This window comes from Anas platyrhynchos, chromosome 8 (genome assembly GCF_047663525.1).
Source record: "Anas platyrhynchos isolate ZD024472 breed Pekin duck chromosome 8, IASCAAS_PekinDuck_T2T, whole genome shotgun sequence".
Lineage (NCBI taxonomy): Eukaryota > Metazoa > Chordata > Aves > Anseriformes > Anatidae > Anas > Anas platyrhynchos.
Genome location: NC_092594.1, coordinates 14,553,855 through 14,580,695, shown reverse-complemented (window position 1 = coordinate 14,580,695; position 26,841 = coordinate 14,553,855). Strand labels below are relative to the sequence as shown.

The 26,841-nt window shown below is 36.6% G+C and overlaps 1 protein-coding gene across 1 annotated transcript; it reads right to left on the bottom strand.

The window, feature by feature from the left end:
* Nucleotides 1-527: 527 nt before the first annotated feature.
* On the bottom strand, nt 528-26,841 carry ASPM (assembly factor for spindle microtubules). The gene is made up of 25 exons (XM_027463332.3): nt 26,477-26,841; nt 25,558-25,701; nt 23,740-25,102; nt 21,559-21,660; nt 20,630-20,776; nt 19,252-19,497; nt 19,033-19,100; nt 18,360-18,501; nt 18,151-18,281; nt 17,448-17,623; nt 17,202-17,347; nt 17,038-17,123; nt 16,052-16,270; nt 14,953-15,163; nt 14,730-14,866; nt 14,514-14,642; nt 12,936-13,130; nt 7,640-12,127; nt 4,938-5,084; nt 4,067-4,258; nt 3,447-3,639; nt 3,141-3,295; nt 2,115-2,291; nt 819-991; nt 528-742 (listed from the first exon to the last, which is right to left on the bottom strand). The coding sequence occupies exons 1-25, from the start codon at nt 26,735-26,737 to the stop codon at nt 631-633; spliced, it is 9,540 nt and encodes a 3,179-aa protein (XP_027319133.3). The 5' UTR covers nt 26,738-26,841; the 3' UTR covers nt 528-630.

Below are 26,841 nucleotides of genomic sequence, written 5' to 3'. Positions count from 1 at the left end.
AAGCATGCTTATGTGTATTGCTGGCTTCAAAGAAAGAAAGCACTCCCAGAATAACTTCCTCTTAAAGTAACAGGTGAGTTCCTCAATTCGCCCTTATAACACCCCTTTGTTCTATCATAACCTTGTAGTGTTAAAAATATGTTCCCATGGTCACTCATGACCTCTGAAAGTTCACTAGAAAGTGAACCCAAGCCCCTGGAATCACTAGCTAGTTTCAAAATCAGACTACTTGTCCTTCTTATCTATAGCTCTCCATGTCAGACAAGCCAATATAACTGTCCCACACAAACAAATATGAAATACTTTAATCAGATGAGGAATACATTGCTATTGGTAAGACTTACAGTTGCATAAGAACAATTGCATTACTAGTTCATTACTGCACTAGGAAAACTGTCAAGAACGTATGATTTTATTGTACAATTGTTTTTGGTAGTAGTACAAAATAGGATTTCAAAAGCTGTATACAATACAAAAAAGTTGCAAAAAAGCAATCTGCAATTTGAAAAAAAAAACAACAAACAATCTCAAGGGTAGATAACACATTTATTTTATTTCAAAATCATTTTGCTGCCTCCCACATACATACTGTACAAAAATGCTTTCATATATTTACTTTTTATAACTAATTTAATTTTCATAACAGGCAATGCCAAGTGTATCCATCACCATCAGAATTGCTTGGAGAGGATCTACAATTTCTTGAATGTTATCCTTCCTCAAAACCCAGTCTGGTTTAATTCTGTTGAAATAATAGTGGTTTATTAAAATAGCATGTTGCTGCTGCAAAAACTGCAGACTAATTTTTAAGTTCTTACCTTGAAACTGTTGTTGTCCTCAGAGGAATTACTGGAATACAGGAAGTTCCATTAATTAAAGGGTTTGTCTTCTGTTTCACAAGTGTTCTCTCTGCATCCATTTTGCATTTATGAGCTGTAAGTTTATAGAGGCTTTGAATGCAAGCCACAGCTCTTGGCAAGTTTCGGATTTCCTGAGAAAAGATGAAAATAACACATAATTAATACTACAAACTTGAAATCAATTTAGATCAAGAAATCTACTTTATTCAATGAAAACTCGACATTTTTACTGTAAGCTGAACTTCTATCCACAAGTACAGTGAAACTGTTTCAAAACCAGCATACCTACTACAAATCAGTGATCTATTGCTATCAAAATATGTAACTGGAACGCCACTTGAGACCTCAGAACAATAAAAAAGCGCAGGTCATATTTTACTAATTTCTCACTTTAACCATTTTAATATGTCACTGGCGTATGTCTGCAACAAGTGATACAGAGACAAATTAGTGTATGTGCATCTTCCTATCAATGAAAGATTAACACAGTTGTCAGAGGTGACCGGATAACTTAAGTGCTCCTATCTGACGGATAAACAGATGATGCCTATTTGTAGCACAGAACACAGATTATCCTGATAACCTTGTTGAAGATTCTATCAATAAGCACAAGCAAAGGAAATGTCTTTCAAAAACAGGCTATGTCTCTGTTACAATAGAATGTATCAACACAAAGTCATGAGCGATTATATTGCGATTATATTGCCTGCTTTTATTGACTTATCTTTTATTTACTTTATCCTGTTTTTATCTTAACTTTATCTGAAAAGCAAAAGTAAACTTGCAGAAATGGAGGGAGGGGGAGAGTTAATTAAGAAACAAATAAACTGTATCCAGTGCTAAGTAACTTGGTCCTGAGCAACTTGATCTAGAGGATGGCATCCCTGCCTATGGCAGGGGGGTTGGAACTAAATGATCTTTAAGGTCCTTTCCAACCCGAGCTATTCTATGATTACAGAAACTATTAAAAACCGTGGAAAAAAAGTGATTGCAATAACAATCTTGCAAGGATTGCAGGATCAAAAAGTCAGTGACATATTGACTAGCTCTGAGTAATAAGGGCATACAAAACTCTAAGTAATAACTGTTTTCACCATCCTGGAACTGCATTTTGCCATTAACAGAGTTTAGTTATAATTAACATTATGGCTGTAATTGGTATTAGTAGAGAATAAAAAAACACAACACCAAAACATAAATGAAGAGCAAAATACCATTAAATCAAACTATTAAAAACAAGACACTAAGTCTTACCAAAGCTCTTTTCGAGTCCTTTGAAAGGATAGCCAACAAACAGCAAGTCTTTGTGAAAATACTTCCTCCTTTCTCTGAAATTTTGTCCCCAGCTTTTGCTCTGTACATTTGCAGTAGGTTTAGTAACGTATCTATGGAATTTTCTACTTCATAAACTGCTTGAGTAGTTCTTTCATACTGTTGTAAAAGAAAGAGACAAGAAGTCTTATATACACAGATCCTCAACATAACTTTCAGATTAGATGATAAAGCAATATCCACATTCTTCCCCTGATCAAATTTGCCACTTGTCTGGCATCCAAGTAGTAAAAATTGCTTTTGCACGTTATGCCATTGTAATGGGTTACAAAAAGCTACCCTTTTGCTCCCAACCCTCATTTAAAAATCCCCAGAACTGGATTTTACATTTAAAATAGAAAAACAAATTACAATAGGTTTAGAAAAAAATAGGAATAGATGTAGCCTGAATGTTCTTCTTATTTTCCTGAAATAAGAAAAATGTATTTGAATATAAATGTCTGTAAGTTGGATATAAGACCAAAAAATTATGTTAACAAGTTTTATAAATTTCAGAATAAGAACTCTAGATCAATCAATCCAGAGTCAATATCTACAGTACTACTACAACTTTAAGTATTTATGAAAATGGTCAGCTCTGTAAGAAGTGATCTATTCTCTGACATGAATTTGGAAAAGTATCCTATCTTCTTCAACATGTATGTTTTTACTTTAAGAACTTGACAGTTTATCTTTACTACAGTTACCTGTTTCTACACAATACTTGGGATATCCTAATAATGTAAACAGTTAAAAAAAATCACTATGCCCATGGAAGCATTTTCTTTTACCAAATGTAGTAATTATTTAATTTTCTTAAGAAATAACCTAATTAAAGCTCAGATTTATTTTTGCTCTTCAAAATTGTTCAATTTGGTTTAAATTCATTCAGAAATTTTGTGGATAAATAATAACTGCAATAAAGTAGCCTACAGCTCATAGCCCTGCAAAATAAAATATTAACATTACCTTTGAAACATTAAGTAGAACTTGAATTGAGTATCTGATCACATCCATGCATGGAACACTCCGGTTGCAACTTCGAATTAGAACAAAAATACTGAAGATTGCTCTGCTCTGGACCATATTTTCGCAACAGAGTGGGGAGAGTCTGGTAACTACCTCTATAACATAGAACATTTAAATAAGATCCTTAAGCTCAAGCAATTTATTTTCAAAATTACAGATCTTCCTCTTAAATTTAAATAGACCTTGTAAAGAAGTAAAAAAATATTATTGATTTAATATGATTCCATAATAAAACAAAACACTGACCTAGATGCTTTAATGCTGCAAGAACGTATGAAAGATGTTTGTATTTTAGAAGGTGTTCAATAGCAATTGCGGTTCTGTTGCACAGTTTTTCTTCTTCTTTGCTCTTTTCATTAGCCTTTTCCAAACGGCGCCTTAAAACTCTAGTTTTTGCTGTGTCATTACTCTTCCTCCAAGAATATCCTCTCCACAATGCCTATAGAAAAGGAATTTCATAAAGCCCCCCAAAAAGTTGTGAACAGAAGAGACAATAGAACAGAATTGCGTTAGCTTTCTAAATCAACATTATATAAGTCTGATTAACTATTTAAACACTTCGGTTATTTATTTTTAAGTAAGTACCCAATAATCACGTTCAGTGTTTAATTTCCCAAATAGCACATTTGCAAAACAAAAGAACAAAAACACGAATGTATACATATCCCCATACACTTCCCAAAAGTCACCTAAAACAGTATCTGCTTAATATTACTTCATGTTTGTGCTTAATTTTGAATTGAAATTGGCTTGTCTTGTAATTTAACTGATAAATTCAACGACCAATGTAAACATTTACATTTGTCCTCTCTCCAAAAGCCCATGAAACAAAAACTAAGAAAACTGCAGTTTTAACAGGTATTTACCTGAAATTTAATTATTCCATTGGCAAATTTTCTGTTACGTCTGCAGGCAAGAAATCTTCGTATGCTTCGTTGGATTATGGTTGCTGCATCATTTCTGCGATTTAGCCAGACTCGAATCATACGTTGCAATTGAATGATTCTTTGATAATGTCTTAGAAATCTTTTCTGTTGCATTTTTGCTCGAAACCATCTCTGTTTAAATTAAAGTAGATTTCTATTTATTTACTTAAGACTTCTCCCTAAATTCTTACTTCCCTTCCTAAACAAGCATTGGTAAATAAATAAATAAATAAATAAATAAATAAATAAAGCACTATTTTAACATGAGTTTTGACCTACAGGCACTAAATATCCCTAGCATTCATCTGACCACCATGATTCAGCTGTGATCTGCCTAGTGGCTGTAATGAATGACTGCAAAATCAACTCAACTGCAGAACTCTTCCTCAGCTAGGAACAAGTAGGCACGGAATTCTGTTGTTTTTTTTTCCTCAGCTGTCTTTTAGGAAGAACCACTATTCCACTTCCTGTTTCCCTGGTCTTTTTCTTCCCCTCTATCGAGAGGGGAAATAGTGTTCTGTATGCCAAATCTTACCAAACGCTTGTCTAATTGTTTACTATTACCGCTCAACTTATCTAATACTGAACTCCTTCCATCAATGGGACTAAGCTAGTGACCACTCTGGAGACCTCCAGAGCCTGCTGAGATCCACTTTATTACATTTAGCTGGCTATAAGCAGCATTACTTAATAAACTGTAGTCTCTGTGTTTTAGCTTTATTTTCACGTATGAAGGAACTACCGTATCTTAGTGCTACAGCTCAGCTGACAAAATAGTTACACAAAAGGATTCATCCTTAATTAGACTAACCTGTATTATAAGAACAGATGAGATATGGTTTCGTGCAAGCTTTAAGGTGAGATGCATCCTATAGGCCCTTTGAATTTTAATTGCAGAGACATGATGATATGCAGCTGCTATAAAGCAAAGCAGTTTCTTCTGTTTCTGTTCTGAAATCTGTCAAGGAAAACAGAAGAACTAACATCATTAATTTTCATACCCAGAGATAACTGATCATCTATGCGAAGACCAAAGCATACAGCAAAAGTATACTTCAGCAAGATGCTGAATAATGACCGCTGAAGTCATTAGCTCAGAACTAAGATACCTTTCCTCAGTCCTGGGTCTCTCTAATCTGAACAGTAACACATAGAAATGATTGTAAATAACAACTTTAACAGATTGAAGAAAACAGTTTCATTGTAAGCATGCATGGGTGTAAAGGATCAGTTTATGGGTAAGCCAAAAAGATTTCACAAGCATTTAAAAAAAAAGTTCTTCCTTGGCAGCTAGAATTAATGCTAAAATTGCTATAGAGATATTTTACATCAAAAGTAGTTATAACGTGAAGTATACCAACCTTTTTTTCTGACTAAATAACCCCGCATAAATGCTTGCAGTTTAATGATAGCTCTTCTAGTTCTGTTGTATTTCATAAATTTAAGCCTGCCTTCCTGCCAAGATCTCAGATGTTTTTGGATGATCACAGCAGCAGCTTTTTGTTGAATAAATTTTCTTCTCTCCTTAAAACATCCGTATGTACGTTTTATTCAGAAAAATAGCTAATAGGCTGCCATTTCCCTCCCAACCCTCCAAAGAATAGAAGTGAGGAAGGCACACTTGTTTTATTATCTGCCAAAAGAAAATTGTGCTCTTCAAGAGGATAGTAATAACAACCTGAACAATTATGAGAGATTATTTCCCTTTCCTTCCTGATCTGGAGAAAAAAGCTGTCTTTTCATTCCAGTAATGTCCCAAAGACAAACCTCTTTCCTTTTACCTTAGGGTATAATAATTAAGAACAACACAGGAAGTCATGTAAAACTTCTCCCACAAGCAATGACAGAACATTAATTTAAAATAAAAATGACTCCCAGTACAAATCATAATTAATATAAATAACAGGGAGAAATATCTTCTCTCCTTTATCCACAAAAAACAAACAAACAACAACAAAAAAAACAGGTCTGCTGGACATTAACTAGACAGATATTTAGCTTGCTACAGGGAGATAGAGCAACTCCCATTACTTCTTGCCAACCACACTAATGTGTTATCCCATCAGTGAGGGAAGGAAAAGAGTGTTTAATCACTTTTCCCAAAGAATGAAATATGTCTCCTCAAATTCTTTGTCAAAATGGTAGCTAGGCACCAAAATTATTCTGGATCTATTTAATGTCTTAAAAACAAGCAAACAAAAAACCCACAATACTTTGGTTATTTAAGAAGACATGAAAATATCAGAAAGTCTTAAAGAATGCAGCAATTGTACTTCTTCCATTTACCTCACTTTATACTTAGTACCAGTTCCAACTAACGTCAACACATCAAAACAGCTTTCATTTGCATTCCAATAAAAAAAATTAAAAAATAAGCTATTAATATTTAAGTAGGTGGAAGCTAGTCAGGCCAAAGAAGTTCCTCAAAAAAAAAAAAAAAAAAAAAAAAAAAAAAGGAGTTCCAATTTTAAATAGTAAAATTAGTAAAATTTTAGCGGAAAGAAATGAAGGAAGAGAATATCACTTTTGAAATGAATGCTTCAGCAAGGAAAACCAAAACAAGAGACAGACTCATTTCTGTGCTCTGCAATACTAAAAGCTACGCACCTGAAATACTGTACTTCAGAACTTAATTCTATTTTAACATATACATGGTCTATTCTGAAAGTAGTAGGACTCTTTTTTTTTTTTGGCCCAGGAGCGCCTGGACCGGAATGCTGTTTAGCTCCCTCGTCACGGCCTCTTGAAGCGCCTCTACCAATGCGTGATGCTTCCCCTTGAGCGTCGATTTTATTCTCGGGAATAGAAGAAAGTCTGGCAGGGCCAAGTCGGGGCTTTTGGGGGGCTGAGGCAGCGTTGCCACCTTGTGCTGGGCAAGATACTCCACTACGTGGAAAGACGTGTGGCTCAGCGCGTTGTCATGGTGCAGCCGCCAATTGTTGACGATGGCTGGGCGGACACGAGCAATGCGTTTTCACAGTCTTGTGAGGACTTCCACGTAAAAAACTGTATTAACTGTTTGTCCGGGTGGTACAAACTCTTTGTGGATGACTCCATGTTGATCAAAAAAGCAAATGAGCGGTCGTCGTCTTCCACTCTTTCCCTACCTTCTCGGAACAGCTTGTGCCACTCAAAAACACCCAATCTACCCATGGCAGCATCACCGTAGGCCTCCTTAATCATGTCGTGAGTCTCTTTGCCCGTTTTACCAAGCTTTACACAAAATTTGATCATGTATCGCTGCTCCAGTAAATGCTCCATGATTCTCCATGACGAGGCGTTTCGACAGGTGTTCACAGTACAAGCGACCTGCTCTCTTCAACGGCCGACAGCTGATTTTTCCCAGTGTTCCCAATATCCCCCTCCACCGATCCTGCGTGCACAGACCACCTCTTGTCTGCCCATTCGCCCAGGAAAAAGCCAGTCCTGCTACTTTCAGAACAGACCATGTATGTTTGAAATAGTAGCACTAATCTAAAACAAACAAAACCATTATTGTACATTTTAAATTACCTGAATTTTTATTGCGCTTTCTTTCATTTTGTGAAACCTCTTCCTTTCGATGAATCCCTTGACTCTTGCCTGCACAAGGATGATTTTTTTCCGGGTTTGTAAGTAAGTCGTTCTTTGGCATTTTACAATCAAACAGGATTTGTACCATCTCTGTAAGACAACTGCTGCTTTTTTATAGCTTGCATACTGTGATTTAGCTTTATACATTAAGTAATAGGCTTCTATTGTAATTGCTGCTGTTTTAAGTTGAATAAATTTTCTGCGATGCACGGCCATCCAAAGAAAAGACTGAATCTTCCTTGCGGCTCGTATTTGTCTTGCTGTTTTTCTTGCTTTCATTCCACGACAGGCAGACTGAATAATTACTATTGCTTGCTTTTGAGCAGAGTATTCTGCTTTCTGTAAACGAGCCCTGTGGCATGCCCTGTACCACCTCTGAATAGCAACTATTGAATTTTGAATCAATTTATAACGAGCCCTTGTTCTTTGGCATCGGAACGCAGACTGGATCGTTATCGCTGCTGCTTTTTTTGCAAGAAGACGCTTCCTTTCTACATACATTCGGAAAAATGATTGTATGCGTAGTGCAGCAAGATTGGTTTTATACAACTGCCTTGCTTTTTTAGCACGAAAAGAGGACTGTAGGCAAATGACGGCCTTTTTTGTTTTTGCATAGTTTTCCATGTCAGCTTCTTTTGCTACTTTGGCTCTGAACCTCTGTTGTATAACTCTGGCTGCCCAGCACAACTGTTTATAATACCTATGCTGTACATACGTTCGATAACTAGATTGTATTACAGTTGCTGAAGCATGCATAAGTTTCAGTTTCTGTCGTTCCTTAGTGCCTCTATAATATGCTTGAATAACAAGAGCAGATTTCTTCATTGTCAGATATTCCTTCTGTTGATTCTTTTGTTTAATGTAGGATCGATAGTAGTTTTGTATAGCAATAGCTGCAATTCTCATATTTTGATAGGACCTTCTCTTCCTGTGCATTTTGTAGGCTGACTGTATTGTAGTAGCTGCTAAATGCATACACTCAATACTCTTCCTCACTCTGATACCTCTGTACACAGCCTGTAGAAGAATAGTTGCTCTACGAAGACAAAGATACTCCTGAGCATGCTGCCTTGACAGAATCAAAGCTCTGTATCTTCTCTGAAAGACAAGAGTAGCTGCTTTAAGAGAGAGATACCTTTGACGTTCTCTAAAAGCTTTAAAATTTTTCTGAACAACAATAGCAGCACGGTGCTTTTCTTGAAGTAGTTTTTTTAAACGCATATCTCGAAAAGCTTTCTGAATACAAATTACTGCTTTCTTTAATGAAGAGTAGCGCTGTACTGCAATATTCCTTAGGTTATTCGCTCGGTATCTCTTCTGTATTAGCTGGGTTGCCCACTGAACTTTTCTGTAGTGGTGGTACTGCCTGTACATTCGGTAGTTTCTCTGTATTATAAGTGCTGCCTCATGCCTTTTCTTCAAGAAGCATCTTGTTTTCATTCCTCTATAGGCAGCCTGAAGAACTAAAACAGAATTGTACTGTTTTAAGTATATTTCTCTGACACGCTTCCCTTCCCTATAAGCACGGTAACGTTGTTGTATGATTATCGAAGCAAGCCTTAGAGCTTGGTAAGAAATGTAAATTTTATGCATTTTTAATGTTGCTTGGATGACCACAGCAGCTTGATGCATCTGCTGTATTTTTTGCCTTACCACAAAGCCTCTGTAGGCAGACTGTATGGTAACAGCAGCATTAAGGAATGAGAGGTATTTTTGACGTTGAATTTTTGCTAGTTTTGTTGCTCGGTATTTTCTCTGAATTACAATAGCAGCTGTCCTAAGGGAAATAAAATGTTTTCTTTTGAGAAAAGTTCTAAATCTTCTCTGAATAACCTCAGCAGATTCTGTCATGGTTCTTAAAAGTCTTCTTGTTTTCATGCCACGGAATGCAGCCTGGAGACGAAGTGTAGCACTTCTCACGGTCATATAGTTATGAACTTGTGCATTTCTCTCCTTACAAGCACGGAACCACTGTTGAATCCGTCTAGTTGCCAGCAACAAGTTTCTGAAATCCCTTTGTTGTCTGTGCATTCGATAATACGACTGTATCATTGCTGCTGACTGGTGCATAGTTTTTAAGTCTCGTCGAACTTTCATGCCTCTACAGGCAGCCTGAAGGATAATGGTGGATTTCTTAAGCTCCAAGTACTTCTGACGCTGTACTTTACCTAAACAAAATGCTCTATGTTGTCTTTGAATTATAATTGCTGCCATTCTCATTGCCCGATATCTAATGTTTATGCGATGCATCTTAAACATGGCTTGAATACAAATAGCTGCTTGGTGCATACGGTGAATTTGTCGTCTGACTTTCATACCTCTGTAAATTGCCTGCATTTTGACTACAGCTGTTTTTAAAGATAAGTATTTTTGCTTTTGCCATTTAGCATGAATAACTGCGCGATAGTGCCTTTGAACTACTATAGCTGCAGATCTAAGTGTTACATAGTTCTTTTTCACCACATATGATCTGAAGGCTGTTTGTATGGTTGTAGCAGCTTTTCTTTGTTTCCTCAATTGTTTCCTCACAGTCATCCCACGGTAAGCAGACTGCAAGACTAATGCAGCTGCCTTTGTTTTTAGATAAAGTGCACGTTGTTGTTTTTTCATATAGTAAGCTCTAAAGTATCTCTGAATCACTAAAGTCGAATGTCTTATTTTTTTAAATTGTAGTTGATTTACATGCATTCTGTAATAGGACTGAATAATAGTTGCGAGATGGTGTTCCTTTTGAATTTTTTTTCTCACCATTTTCCCCCTCCATATGGCCTGAAGACGTACTACACAGTTACGCAGCTCAATATACTCTTGCCGTTGCTTTCGGCCTATGACACTGGCTCTGTAATGTTTTTGGATAATTAGTACAGCGTGGTTCATAAGTCTGAAGGTCAATCTTTGCCTGTTTCTAGTCTTGCAAGTTCTGTACCATCTCTGAATCACAATGGAGGCCTGAATCATGGCCTGATACTTCGTTCTTGCAGCATGAGCTCGAAAAGCAGTCTGAATTTTAACAGCAGCTCTATATTCAAGTTTAAGCATTTTACGGGCTTTATAACCCCTGTAGGCTGCCTGTAAGCACACGGCTGCTTTTTTAGCTTGTAAGAACTCCTGCCTCTGGCAGAGCTGTTTTTGGTATGCACGATAGTGTTTTTGAATGACAACAACAGCTCTGTAGATGATTAAATAACGTGTCCTGTCCCTTCTCATTCGGTATCGTGCCTGAAGAAATACTGCAGTATCTGTCCACTTCTGTATTTGTTTCCTGACAAGATAGCCTCGAACTACAGCTTGAATTCTTATGCAAGCATCCTTCAATTTTCTATAATCTTCTCTAAGTTGAAGAGCATATCTATGAGACCGATACCTTTGCTGGACATAAAGCGTTGCCTCCAGTAACGCACAATAATACCTACGTGCTTGTCTCATCTTTACAAAAGCTTGTATTTTCACTGTTGCATCTCTTAAGTCTTTAAATCTCTTCCGGACAATATAAGCACGATAACTTGACTGAATTTTTATCACAGATCTCAATATGTGTGCCTCTTTCCTAGCTTTCCTTCCTCTGTAGGCAGACTGTAGGACAATAGTAGCCAGACGCATCCTCTGGAAAGACAAGGCTGCTTTTTTAGAATCCACACATGCCCTATACCAAGCTTGAATTACAGAAGCAGCATTTTTCATCTCTTTGTATCTTTTTACCTGTTGGTATTTTCTCACATGTGACTGCAAGGTAGTAATGTGTTTTTTTAATTGTAAAAATCTTTGTTTCTCTTGTCTCATTCTCCATCGGGACTGAATAACACAAGCTGCTTTGGTTTGCCTGTATAGTATACGTGCATTCATGCCTCTAAAAGCAGCTTGGAGAACTACTACAGCTGCACGTTTTCGCAAGTAGTTCTCTCTCTCATTTTTTCCTAATATATAAGCTCTGTAATACTGCTGAATGGTCACTATTTGTGCCCTATGCTGCTGGTAAATATGCCTAGCTATCTGACACCTGTACCAAGCCTGAATCTTGATAACACTTTGCTTAATATGTAGATAACGTTTCAGATCTCTGTTCATCCTGTACCAAGACTGCAAGACAAGGGCAGCTCTTCTTCTTTTAGCCAGTTTTGAAGATTGCCATTTTCGGAAATAAGTCTGGAGCACTAAAGCAGCTCTAATTTTCTGCTGCATTTTGCGTTTTCTCCATCTTCTGAATGCAGACTGAATAGTAAGTGCTGAAGACTTTAAGATTTCATATCTTTGTCGATCTTCTTTTGCCAACTTAGTTGCCCGCAGATGTCTCTGAATTGTAACAGTAGCCCAAACAATTTGTTTATATGCAGAAACAGCCATTACCATCCTTCTCTTTGCTTGTATAAAGATAACATAGTATCTTAGCTGCAAATATTTTTTCCTAGCATAGTATCTCCTCCAATAAGCCTGCAAAAAAAAAAATAATTTAGTATTTTCTTTATGATAGCTTAAGTCTAATCTTGACAACTACTGCCCTCAGACTTATTAAGATTTGTGTACTTCTACTTAACCTCCATGAAGATAAGCCTAGATACCTAAATAAAAAACAACGTCCAAATGCTTGAAACCTTGTTTTTTTAGCACTTTAAATTCCAGAAAACAAGCACTAAATTTGCCCTGGCAACAAAAAGATTCCCTGTTAAACTATGTGATAAATCAGTGAATCTTTAAAATCCATTACAAAAAGTCCTAAGAATGTAATATATGGCTTTGGGTAACAGCTGGGAATAGTATCTTGAGAAACTACATTAACTATCAATTACTAACTACCAGCTGGTAACTAATTTTTGGCATTCTTAAAGTGCTCAATGCAGGTATCATAACATTAGGTGGCCAATTATTGTCTGGCTTCTTTAACGGTGTTCAGCAGCTGTAAAGAAGCAAGCCAGAACAATCTGATTGGTCCTTACATTGCCTTGGTTATGGTCCAGTGTTTTAATATTTATGGCATATCAGCACAAAATATATACTAAGAAGGAACAAGTATAGACTTAAAAGCATATTACCATTTCTCTCTGGAGAGAGAAAATTACCAAAACATGTCAAAAAAGGAAAAAAGTGTATTACATGTACGTTCTCGTGAAAACATCTGCTGCTGTAAGCAGAACAAATGTCCCTGAGCAGTCCTTTTTCTTATAGGTTTCAGAGAGTTTTCCTTGAATCTCACTTTATATCATATTACCTTGATGTGTAATCTCATTTTATATCATATTACCTTAATTACTGTGGCAGATTTACTTCTGGTTTCCTCCAGTTTTGAGTTTTTTAGTTTTAAAAACTTCATCCTGGCTAAGCATCTTCTCCAGTGCTTCTGGATTAACACTGCTGCATTGTTTTTCCTCAAGATACGTCGATGAAACAAGAAGTTTATTGCATGTTTTTGAATTATCCGAGCAGCTCTGTCTCTTTCCTACAAAGAGTCAATTTCCACTGAACAGTTAGGATTGCAATTTCCACCCATATTTTGATGTATTAGAATGACCATCTAAAGCAATCTTATAAAAATTAGGCTTGTTGATAACACAGTTTTTCTTTATTCTATGGCAAGAACTTTTCTTAAACAGAAAACGTTTAATTCAGCATTAAGTTTTTTTGTAAAAGTGTGGTATCACCTAAATCTGCATCTTCCCACCTTGATAGTTCTTGTTGCTCTATTTTTTTTTAGCACTCCTAAGTTAACCTTTTTTAAAGCTCAATTTTAGTTCTCATTCATAAGAGTTTAAGATATCCATATTAACTGACATACCAGTGTTTTCCAGCTATACTGAAATAACCTGAGTACAAAGACAGTCACACTGGATCATGTCCATCCAGCCCAGATTTTTGTTTACATCTATCTGTGTTTTCATAATAACCCAAAGGTCATAGTAACAGACTGATAAACATCAGGGCAACAGGAAAAAGCAACTTACAGAGTTAAAACTTCAGTAAGTAGCTCGTCTTGTCAGATCCCTACTAGTAGACTATCCACATGGTAACATGGCAGAGCGTACTTGAGCACATTGCAAGATTAAATTCAAAATAATGTCTGCAAAGCTTATGTGTTTTCTTTGACATCTCCCTCAAGCACCTTTGCTATTCACTATTGAAAAACAGTTATAAAGGAAATGTTTTATCATTAACATTAAGGCTGTACACTTTTAATAAAAAAAAAAAAAAGAAATTTGAGATAAAAAATCCCCCCTTTATTCCACAGATTCTCAAAATATTTCACTTGAACACTGCTTGAGTTTCTAAAACATCTCAGATACAGTGATGGTGTTTATCAGCCTTAATAGTGTCATAGTTTTAAAGCCATCACAAGATCTGACATAACTACCAAAAAAAGTAAGAAAGAAAATACCATGCAACTTGACTCAAAACACTTTGGTGAAGTTCAGCACCTAAACAAAAATATTAAATCCATGTGCAGGTTTAATTTTACAAACTACAAAGAGATATTAATAGGAATTGAAAAGGAACAACTCTTTGTTTCAAGGAAGCAGTGTAACAGTTTCATATTTGACTTGGAAAAAGGGTTTGAGGGGTGCCACACTTTAGTTAGAAGTTAGAAACTGAAAGAAACCCTAAAGTACAATAGTCTTTAAAGAATAATCCCCTTTAAACAAAAGTAACTACTTCTTAAATTTAGTAATTACCAAGAAGCCTATACATGTACATTTGGATAATAGTGGTGCTAAAATTAAATGTCAATATTATTCTAATAAACTTGTATACTCCAAACAATGAAGTTATACTCTTTATTTAGTTTTTCTCAAAGTAGGAGCCACGAGATTGCAGAAGCAAAGAGTACCTGAGAAAGTTTCAGTTCCTTTTTCAGCCTGTATTTCCTCCAAGCAGACTGAATTAATCGAGCAGCTCGGGTTTCTTGCCGAAGATCTAGAAGCCTCGAACACAGAAATGATAGGTAGGTAATAACAACCTATTTAAACACAGAAAGCAGCAAGTTAAGGACTACAGACAGGACAGCAGGACACATTTACTTCAACTCTAAAGGCAGCTATCTCACCTTCTCATCAGGAATTGTATTTGACATGTCTGAGTGATGAATCATTGCTGGTATGCCACCTAGGTCAGAAACTGCAGTACTGATCAGCTGAAAGTTCTTCTTTTCATTGTCCAACAATTCCTTGTACATGACTGAGGCTTTGCAAAGAGAAAATATTTGTCAGATCAGATTGGATACAAGAGAAACAGATTTAACATGAGTTTTCTTATATTAAATAACTTACTTTGGTCAAATGTTCCTTCCATAACATTTAGAGAAGTATCAGACTCTGAGGATGAGGATAAGTTTAGTCCCACCATATGAGTTCTTGAGCACTCTACTGTTTGAGTTGTACGTTGACACACAGCTTCCAAAGGCACGTAACATGGATGATAATGATGAATTAAATGACACAGTACTCTACCATCTGAGAAACAGACTGTGAAATTCTCCACCTGTTTAATAAAATACAGTAAGTTACAAGTTCCTTGAATTTTTGGTACCAGTTAATCGGTATAAACTGGATATAGAATTTTTCATCTTGCACCTTTGCAAATGACCAAGTATGAATTCTGCAAATTTATTTTAGACAAAGAGAAAAAGTTACAAAATCAGTGCTTCCTTTGAACATTCACTGTACATTGGCACGTAGCTGTAAGAAATCTGCAACACAGGTGTGAACCACTATACAGTGAATCTTCAAGAGAGAGACTTAAGAAACCCAACAGAAAGCGGTATTTCAATTGAAGGATCCCCAGGAAACTTCTAGAGATAGCTTTTAAGGTCTTCAGTGCAGAAATAAGGTCTGAACTTGCATTAGTTTCAAATGTTCTATTTTGCCCGTCAGGAAAAACTATCAAGTGTGACATTACTCTGATCAGAGTCAAGTCTGAACAGGGCCTCTCTTCTTAAGAGGGAACAACCAACAACACGACCCTTTTGAATAAACACCTCTGATGAAAGGAATCCTCCTTAGCCTAAACATTAGTTTAATGCTCACAGTTCCTACTAACGGTGAAAATTTTATGTGCAAATCTGTTTAGGATGAATACCAATTGAAAAAAAAAAAAAAAAAAGAAAAAAAACTATAAACCACCTCCAACTAGAACTCCAACTATATTTTTAAAAGGCATTTTTATACATGAGATTAGCTAGAAGGGGAAATCCTTTTACTCAAATTTGTCTTCTGCAGGTACATCCACAGTAAGATGATTAATCCAAATCAGATTAAATAAAGTTGAGAAGAATGTAGGAATGTTTAAAACTAATTACCATTGGCTGTTAATACACATGAAAGAATTTGAAATTGAAGAATTGTGCTCTTTAAAGAGTAAGCATTTTACCTTTATATTGTAAAATCCACAAACAGCGTTAACCCATGCCATCAGCAGCTTCACGTTTTCACTGTAATTCTGAGGTAAGGAGCTACGACTGTTATCTTCTTGTATTCTACAACAATTTGAAAAAAGTTTGAGAGTGCCCAGTTGTGTTTTTATCTTATGTGCATTCCTTAAAAACATGATTTCTTCTTTTAACTGTTCCACATTAAGAAGAACATCCACCTATTAGGAAGAAAAAAAATTTTATTTTGCTATGCATTGTAGCAGATGAATGTATAAGTTTTATATATAGCATTTTAAAGAGAAACCACTCTCACTATCTGCCACACTGAATCAGTAGTGGTAATCTAGATTTGCCAGCATAGGTGGCAGTGGCAGCTACCAACTGCTTGAAATAAAGAACTTAAACCCACGCTCTCACTGTTTTGTGGGAAACTGTTAAAGACCAGCTTACTGAACATTTCTTCAAATTTACTGTTTTGAGATAATTGGAAAAAAGTTAAAAAGATACAGCTTCAGTATAGATAAAACAAAAAGATATAGTAAAAAAGATAGAGCTTACTCTATATTTGTCTGTCAGAGTGACCTCACAAGCTGATTCGAAATTTGATTTCCCACATTCCCTTTTCAGTTAGTAAGAACTTAACAGCATTTAGAGACCAACATTATTTTAGTCTAATTGTCAGTTCTGGTAGCATTAAGAACAGAAGCTCAAAAGTAGTGTTTTTTTTGTTTGTTTGTTTTCCCCCTCCAAAATCTTTTATGAAGGTATACAAGAAAGAGCATAATTAAAAGGTTAAAATGTACTGTTAAGAATGTCATGTAATGTTTGCACTGCACTTCAAACATACAAAGTAGATCGTTCCACGGTTTAAAATTTGATTAGTAGAAGCCTTCACAGACAACAAATAATTGCTGAAGCACTAATGTTTTCCATTATCTTTCACTTGTAATTAGTAAGAAATGAAAAAAAAGTAATCGAGTAGTACCTGGAAAGCAAAGACAATTTTCCACAGCAGTGCTAATGTTCGTTCTCTGTGTCTGTCCACAATATCCCTACAGTCAATTGAAGCACCTATTAAATAAAACAAAGAAATGAAATGTGCACTAGTCCTACAATAGGCTTAGAATAACTCCGATTTTTAGGCCTTACCACTCTCATCCTCCAAGTGAATTCCTCGCTCTTTAAGGACATTAAGAACAATATCAACATTATGCATCTTCTGTAGACGACTTATTGCAGGAACTCTCAACTGTTTTGAAAGACTCCAGTCTTTGGTGAGAAGTTCCATTGCTCTCCTAAAAAAGGGAACGTCACAGTTTAATAGCTTAGCTAAGCTCGTATTAAGTATTATATAAAAGAAAATGAATAGTTCAAAATAATTCTTTATCAACGCACACAAGACGAATACCACATTGTAAGTCCACAGCCAGATTTGTTACAGCAAAATCAAATTCATCAAGTGGAGTTTGAATATGGCTGACACGTAGTCCCAGGAAACCAAGATGACGGGAAAGGTCACCTTCACCACTTAGGAAGCCTCGAGAAATTGCCAGCAGAATGTCTTTACTTGTCTTAAAACAAACAAACAGACACACACCTTAAATACTAATATTAAAAAAAAATAATAATCACAGTCTGTCTACACAGTACATACTGAACTAAAGAAAATTTTATTTCAGCATAGCAAAGATTTGTTAATCAAAGAGTTTCTATGACAGATGTTGCATCATCTCTTATTACAGCAGAACAAGAGAAGACAAGAAAAAAGCCTGGACTTACTTGGAGTTTAAGATCAGCTGCAGTATGCTACAGTGATATTTAAAAATATTGCAGAAGCTTAGCTTCAGAGAGGAAAGCAAGTTAATGCAACATAACGGAGTCCTTTCTACAGAACCAACACCTCAAAGATTTCTTGGGAAATTTTTTCGTAACCATGAGACCATATACTGAGAATGTTCACATAGAAACATAAACAGCCAATACTTGTTAAAGAAATGCACCTAAAGGCATAAAAAACATGTGTCCTACATTCAGTCACAGAATATTCATATTACATAGAACAATATTGGACAAAGATTTCAGATCACAGCTCTCTTACCTTGAACTCTGCATCCTTGCAAAAGAGGCAAGGGTCATGGTCAATCAGTCTGGACTGTTTGGCACAATCCAGAAAGCAAACTAACAGCAGCATTTTTTTCAGTGTAAATTTTGACAAAGCTTCTTCATGGCCTAAAAAGATAGAACCCATTAAATGTCAGTTCAAAAATTAAGTGCTACAAATAGTCTATTTTGGGAAATACCCATTACCTTCTTGATAAAGGTGAGGCACAGTGGGATGTCTATATTCTGCTGCAATATCAGGGTTCCAGAGCAAGCGATTAAGAATAAATATTGCCAAGCCCGTAACATCACTATTGCTCTCCAAAGGTATCAGTTCCCCATAAACAGTCTAATATGAAGGAAAAGGGAAAAAAGCATAACCATTAAAAATGACCCTAAACAATGTATGTGTTTGTGAATATCATTTAATACTGAAATTTTGTAATAGCAAATGTTTATTAGCCTCTAAAAATCAATTTGTTCAAAATATTGACTTAAGGATAGAACCAAAGGAAATTTTAGAATATTCTGTCTCATATAAAAACATTTGATCATCTATATCTCAGGAATCAATCAATCAGTAGTTCTCTTAAGAAAGACACATTTTCCTCTAAGAGTCAGACTGTGAACTGCTCTTCTGTTATTGGTCGGGGAGTTAATTCTCACTTTTCTTGATTGAATATTTTCTTTTTTTAATAAGGTAAATGTTTTTAAAGCAAGTCTGTTATAATAAAGCAAGACACATAAACTCACTATAATTAAATTGAACTTACTTGGATTAATAAAACAGAAAATACAAAGAAACACAAAACACTCCCTACTAGAAAGGTTGTTAGATCTCTCTAAAACTTTGATTATAGACCACATATTCTGCACTTACCTCCAGACCTATACGCAGCCACAAAGGGTTATAAGATAAGAGCCAGTTAAGGACTTTTTGTCTCTCTCCTGCAAGAGAACATCTTATAATATTACATCTAGCAAAAATTTCGTGTTATAGATAATATTCCTAACAATCTATTTTAGAGTAAATCAACTAAGCGTATGAGTAAACTTTCTTCTACTTTTTTCTAAGTATGCAAATTTTTATCATTCTTACCTACATCTTTCCAGAGGTGTCTGTCTCGACGAACTATCAAACGTCGAGTTTCAATCTCAACTTCCAGCTTCTTAATAGCTTTAACCATTTCTTCAGATGTAAATAAACGGCAAGCATCACGTCGTAACTTATTCAATCTACGATGGGCAGTATAGGCTTTTAGAGATGCTTCCTCTTTTGTTGGTGCTTTGGGAACACTGGTTTTATGATGGTTCTCTTCTCCCAAGATAAGAGCAGCTGCATTTACTGTTTAAATGCACACACAAAAAGTATGCCCTTAGATCTCAAACAAAAGTAGTTTTGCCCCATCTATGTTCACAATGTTATGTTACTTCTGTGTAACAATTTTGTTCCTTGTTGAGGGATTTTTTGAAACAGCAAAAATCCCATGGCTTGCTGCAGCTGAGCAAACCAAGCTACCAGGGCAACTATGAGAAGTTCCCATGACAGTGCTCCCACATTGCACAATTGAGGAATTTAGAGAAATATTGTTGCCAGCAGCTGGCTTTGAGGACAAGGTCTATGTGACTGCTAATCACAAGGAGGTTGTTTTCTTGCAGGTGGGGTTGTTTTCTTGTAGTAGTTTGACTGAGTGCTTTTGACCAATACTCTTGTGTGGTGTGAAACACTATCCACCCCTCTTAAGTTCACTATGAAAGTTAGGCTATTCGTGCAATAAAATGGAGCATGATCTGACTCTACTGGTATCTGTTGAGCTTTCGGCTGTGCTTCCTGCAACAGTTCCTCAGGAAGCTTATCGTTTGTTGCATTATATTCCTGTACCTGGCAAGACATATATTAGCCACATATTTGTTATAACAACACTTATTTCCTAAAGTAATGGGCTAATAAGGGCTGGGCTGGAAATTTAGTTCTAAAATGAATTTGACAACCTTCAGAATTTTAGGTTGAAAATAGAGAGAGAAGTATATTATCATCATTTTAATACAGCAGCAACTATAATGTTTCTCAGCAGGTGGGGATTCCCCACTCAACACCCACAGAGAGGTACTGCAGCCACAAGTTCCAGTGTGTATTCCTTGTTCCAATGCATCTTGCACAGCACCACCTCCAACATTAGAATTGCCTTTGGTTTAGTATACTCCATATTTTTTAGCCCAACTGCCACTGAAACCCATCACCAAATATTTGCTTTAAGCTTATCACAGTATTAAGTCAAAGGTTGAAAATGCATATAATATACAAAAAAATGGAAAAAAAAAAAGATGTACTCTTACAGAAAAGCATAATGCTACACAAAGTAAAATGATGAGTTGGGGTTACTGTTAAACAAGGACCCCTATTCACTAATATGAACAAGGCACCTTATGTAACATTTAAGAATATTAAAAGATAAAGTGAAAATTCTTGTCTCTACCTTGTGAGGTGTTTGTTCTTACACTGAAGTCATCAGGGGTAAGTACAAAATTTAACCACCATGTGAAACCTCGTTGTTGCTTCTCCTTCCAACGTTCATCGTAAAACATATTTTTAGCTGCAAAAGGCATTGGGTGCCTAGGAATGACTTAAAATAAATAAATAAATAAGTCTCTCCTTCTTTGATTGCTATTTAAAGAACAGCCTTTCTTGAAACACATGATAAGCATTATATGCCTTATCGTGGAAAATATTAAAGTTTGATACTCTATTTAGCACTATAGCAGAAAAAAAAAAAACAGGTCAGCTGTTAAATAAATTTTACCCACAAATCCTGCATTAAGTTATTAAAGCACTAGATCAAATACAAGAACCCATATTCTTATTATTTTTACTATCTAATATGTGTGGTTTTAATATCTAAAAATATATTTTTAAAATAGTTTTTAATGCATGTCTTGGATCAAAACCAAGTCCAGTTGTATTACTGCCAGGAACAACCATTTTATAAATATATTTTTCTGATCAGATCAACTTAGTATTAATACGAGTTGCAAAATAAGTATCATTTTGGCAGGTAGTTTTCTATTCTTAGGTATTCTGTTACAGTAAAATTACCAGATGTGGAAGAAGCATTTTACTGACATCCATCAGTCCCCTGGGAACACACCTGTAGTTTTTTACACTTACATGCAAAAACAGAGGAAAGGAATATTTACATTCAGCTGACTAAGTGTGGCAACCAATTTTCTTATGATGCAGACACATTATGAAAGGTATATAAATTTTTCTACTAATTGTTTTTCACTGTGGGTACAACCTTCTATTTCATACTCTACTCAGTTGGGTCTCAACTACAGACAGCAGTACAGCAGTTGTGATATTCAGTTCAGTGGATATTGCTCTACTAAATACCAGAAGTCTGCCTACCTGTTTTCAATGGTTTCAAAAACGTCAGGTGAGACTGAGCCAATCCAGCAATGGGTTTATTAATTTTGTTGGCAGTTTTTGATGCTCCCTGAAGGGAAGAACCTACAAGTATTAGAACACATCAGTGACGCAGATGTCAGTGAAAGTTAACATATTAAGGTTCATATCACTTGTACAGCAAAGAACTGGAGTGATTCCCTATAAATCCCCATCAACATACTTGCGATCCCTTGATGATGGAAAAATTTAAGCAGTTTGTCTACAATACACATGGGAAAAACAGTTAAGAGCAAATAAGGACTATTGTATTCCCTGGTTCTTCCACTACACGTACTCAAATACTGCACCCTGGTCTCAGCCGAACAAGCAACAGAACACGTTAACACACAACACGCGTAAAATTTTCTGTATCCTCTAGATAGTCATAGGGTAGCCTTAGAGATAAATTGCTTACCTAAAAAAAAAAAAAAAAAAAAAAAAAGTGGTCCCCTTGGTCCCCTTCATTTTGAGGTTTTTAGATTTATTATCATATCCTAGAAATACAAAGCTAATGTAATTGGTAGAAACATTTATTAGGATATGTGAAATTGGGTATTCTGTGAACATCTGGGTAAAATGCATGGTTTTTTGGAGCTTGATTGACCTCTTCCTCCAGTTAGATTGCATGCTACATTGATGTTCATTTTATAGCAGCCTGAGTGTATTACCTTAGGCATCAAGGTATTAGCAGTTAAGTTTTATCTACCACCTAGTGGTAGAAGGACTTAAAACACAGGTAAAAAATAGATACACACTTTCTAATTCTCAACACATGAAAACATATACTTAATGCGAACACTTTATGCTGATGTCAAATGAAGACTAAAAAATGCATGCTTTTGCAAATGGTCAGTGGTTGCTGTCTGATACCCACTAACAAGACGCTATTTCAGATGAAAAAAATATAAGAGATCATAAATGACAGGTTGCACTCATGCTTAGCTTTTTTCATGCTTATTCCAGTCTCTCACACAAATCTAATAGCTTTTTAATAATGTTTTGAGTGCTTTTAAGTTGGATTTCAGGTGGATTACCCTAAGGATGGATATTTCAAAGCTAATTTTCAGGCTTCACAAAGAAAAATCACATTCCACTACTACAAGCAGCACCTACTGCATTGTCTCCAAAAGCAATTAAAATACCAAGACATTTTTTGGAAGAAAAATTGCTACAAATAGAGTATAATTCAAAGCTGTTATCAGTTTTGCATTTTACAGCCAGGATCAAGAGACACCTAAGAAATGTTAGGCTCTCAGAATACTTTCCTGTCCAGCCCACCTACCTTTATGCAAATGGAGGAACAGAAATAATCTGGTATATAATACTGCTTTTCCTGGTGAACACAGACCTAGTGAGTTTTTATGTACACTGTCTTAAAAAGCCTGAACTCAAGGCTGAAAATCAAATCTAGATAGAATAGATCATCTGAAGAACTGAAGAAAGCAGCACATGCTATTTTAATCTGAAAGCCGTAATAATTTTTCCTGGTAGTTGTATTGCAGGGATTGCATGAAGATTCAGGAAACAGAGTGCTTCCTTCAGGTAGTGACACACATTCTTCTTGTATTCCAAAGCACAACTGGGAGTGGAACATTTTGAAACCCAAAGAATGTTGAAATACAAGAAGTCAACTTACTTTGCTGCTTGAAGGTCAAAACATCAGCAAACTGTAAAGACAGAAAGATCTACACAAGACTGATACCAGACTAATTATAAAAAGAAAAAAAAAAAAAACAGGCAGCATGAATAAGACTCAGAAACAACATATTTGAAAATACACAACAACAGCTGTGAATTCAAATATGCACAATGGTAAATGTACACGTGACAGAAATCACTTCTAAAGTGATCAAGTTTCCTGTAAATTTGAATTACTCTGCCCAGGAACTGATACTTTTCCTGTTGCTGTCATTGCCAAGGTTTACAAAAGAATTGAATAAATTTTAAGCCAATTACATAACCAAAATTCTGATCTAGTTTTCAACCTTGTAAAATGCAGGTAATATCTAAAAAAGAAAATGCAAAAACCCATATTTCAGTGAGATGAAATATCCTTGACTGCTGCTAGACAGTTCAGTTTCCTATACACATTTCATAATCAAAAGCATGTTTCCGAAAGGTGTAAATGAAGATACTACTCACCAGCTTTCTTTTTCAGCCCTACTCTCCCTTGGTTTGTAGGTTTGAAGGCAGATGTTGTCACAGCAGTGTGTGTTTTCTTTTTATTGTACATGCTAGTTAGAGTTCTTTTTCTTTCCACTTCTTCCACATACACTGGGTCTGTAACTCTATTTTTTTCTATATTTATTTCGCTTTTCCTCTTACGACACAAAGAAGTTGATCCAGCAGTAGGCTGTGAACTTATTTTTTCATTGTGACACTTATTTCCAGCTGAAACTGGATCTGTAACTGGAAGGTGTTTCGATATTTCTACCTTTGTATATACAGGCACCACATTTTCACAATCCTTTATTGCTCTATTAAGGCATTTTTTAGATTTTGGCTGGAGAGTTTCCATTCTTCTTCCTTCACCAGCATCAGGCTTCTTTTTGATGACTGTGGCAGAAAGAACCGATCGCTTTTTTGTTTGCTCTGCTTGAGAATTGGATGTCTGGAGCTCCTCTGTAGAAGGAAATTTTGACTGATTTTCTTTGGGTTTGCTATAATGAAGTACCTGTGATTCTACGTTGTGTGTCTCAAAGGCTTCATTTAACACGTAGTTTACGTGGACTTGTGTTTTTGTCTCTCCGTCTCCATTTTTATTCCATTTTGGGGGCAAAAATCTCTTCACGACATAAGTTCCCATAGCAGAAGATATTAAAGCCGTCTCAGGTTTAGGAGTCTTTGGTTGTACATGTGCTAAGCTGTCTTTCACAAACTGATCAGGTGACAGAATTGGAACACACTGCTCTGTTGTATCTACATCAACATGATGACGGTCATTCACAAAAGAATCTGGACTTAAAATTCTCCTTGTACTTAAAATGGGCACAGATGCCGAATGTTCTGGAATGCAAACACGTGAGATTTTACAATTAATAATTGCTTCATTATTTGAATTTAGTGTTCTTTCTAATCCAGTAAAATTGTATGCACTTTCAGATTTCAATTCATCATGGTTATCAACAGATTTATTGATATTATAGAAGTCTATTTCGGGCAGTAACTTCTCACATACAGCAGAAGCAATATCTGAGAAAGTAGTAGATCTTCTCATTGAAACTGGTGTGTAAGCAGTATTAGGACATTGCTGTAGCACAGGTGAAATCGGAGATAAAGGCAATTTATTTTCTGAGCCAATAAGAGAGTCATTTCCTGGGGATGTACTGTTTTCCACTATGTTCTGATTTTCACATGACTGAAGTGGGCTCCTTAGTCTCTCTACCTTCTGAGAAACTTCAAAGGTTTCATTAACATGTTTAACTTCTGAATTTCTTTTTTTAACTTTTATTGACGCCGATGTTTCTGCAATGTTGTTCTTTTTCATAGTTTCCCAGAGACTCTTCTGAAAAGGAACCATAAAGAAAGTTTAGTATGCTGACTTTCTACATACATTTGTGTAGAAGCAAACATTATATATAGGATTATATAATAATAGTAAATATATATAAAAATATTATACATATTGTATTATACACTATATACAATAATGTATATAGGAATATTATTACATATATAAGAATACATTCCTATAATACACCTAGTCCAAAACTCACTATAACTTATTTCCATTACTGATTGTTTTTGTGTGTGTATCAAGTTTTATTCTCTAAGCAATATAATGCACCAGTATCTATTTTCCCAGCCTGCTGGAAAAAAGTTTAAATGTAACAGACTCTCCCACAAACAACATTTATCCATTTTTAATTCTCCTGCACTGATCTTTTTAACTAATAAAAACAGTATGTTTCAACTATTCCAAAATAATAAAATTAGTTCAGACAATAAAAACATACTCACTTTTTTCTTCACAGGCTGTTCAGCAACGCCTAAGAGCACAGCTTGATGCTTTATGATGCCATTAATAACAAATGTTATCAGTTCTCTGACCTTGCCCTCTTCTAATGGTGTCCACGTTACAGAAACAGAGATGGTTTGTCCTGACTAATGGAGAGAAATAAATGTTTAATACATAGCACTTACGTAAGTTTTTCTAACATCCAAGATAGAGTATTCAAATCAAATGAAAACCAGTACACAGAAGGAATGCATATTTTGACATCATGAAGTGACAAATGATTACTAAACGTCAGCTTTGCCCCAGTATATGTAAATACAAGCAGACTTTAAAATAAATAAATAAACAAGCAGGGAAGCCGTGGAGCCCTGTGCCAGATCTGTGTTACAGTTCTTCATCCAGCGACCTACCAGATCACTTCAGCACCCTGCAGATCTCAGTACTAACAGACCAACTGTTGTATTTGCGGTCACACCACAGACAAATTCAAGGGGCGTGACAGCGACCTGTCTTTTGAGCATCTGAATGAGGAGTTCCGCCTCTGGGCAAGTCCATTTCACGATGACATAATCCAGCGTGTGCTTTGGCAAGTTCTACTGCATGCAACACCTAATATTTATTAATTACCAGGGGAAGTAGCTACCCAAACACCACATGGTGAGGGTCCAGCCTGCTTTTTAAGCCCCGCTTTGCGAGCAACCTGCGGGGAGCCCCCCCCGAGCTCCCAGGTCCCAGCCCGTCATAACTGCCCACCACAAGTCAGCACGGGCTCCATCAGCCGTGCCCAAGATTTCCTTCCGAACCGCAAGCATTTATTCCTAATTTTCGCCCTCCTTCCCCCCCTTTTTAGGACGAGCCCCTCGGCTTTCCCCTCGGGGGAGGGGGCCCCGAAGCCGCCTCGCCTCGCCTCACGCCCGGTACCTGCAATGAGAAGCGGCGGCACCCGATGCTGAAGCCCCGGGCGGGCGGCGGGACGCGCTCCACCACCACCTCGACATCTTCCGCGTTGGGGTTATGGATGCCCAGCAGCCGCGTGCGGGAGGCGCCGACACGCAGGCTGCCGAAACTCAGGTGGGGCGGCCGGGAGAAGTGGCTGAGCACCAGCACGGCGGGGTCCTCCTCATCTTCGGACCAGCGCCGCCTGCGAGGCTTGGCCGCGCAGCTCAGGTCCCAGGCAGCCATGGCCGGAGCCCCCCGCGGCCGCAGGAGCAGCAGCGCCCCGAGTGCCAACGGCCGCGCCTCCGCCCCCGCTTCAAACCCGGCGCCTCCGCCCCCGCCTCGCTGCG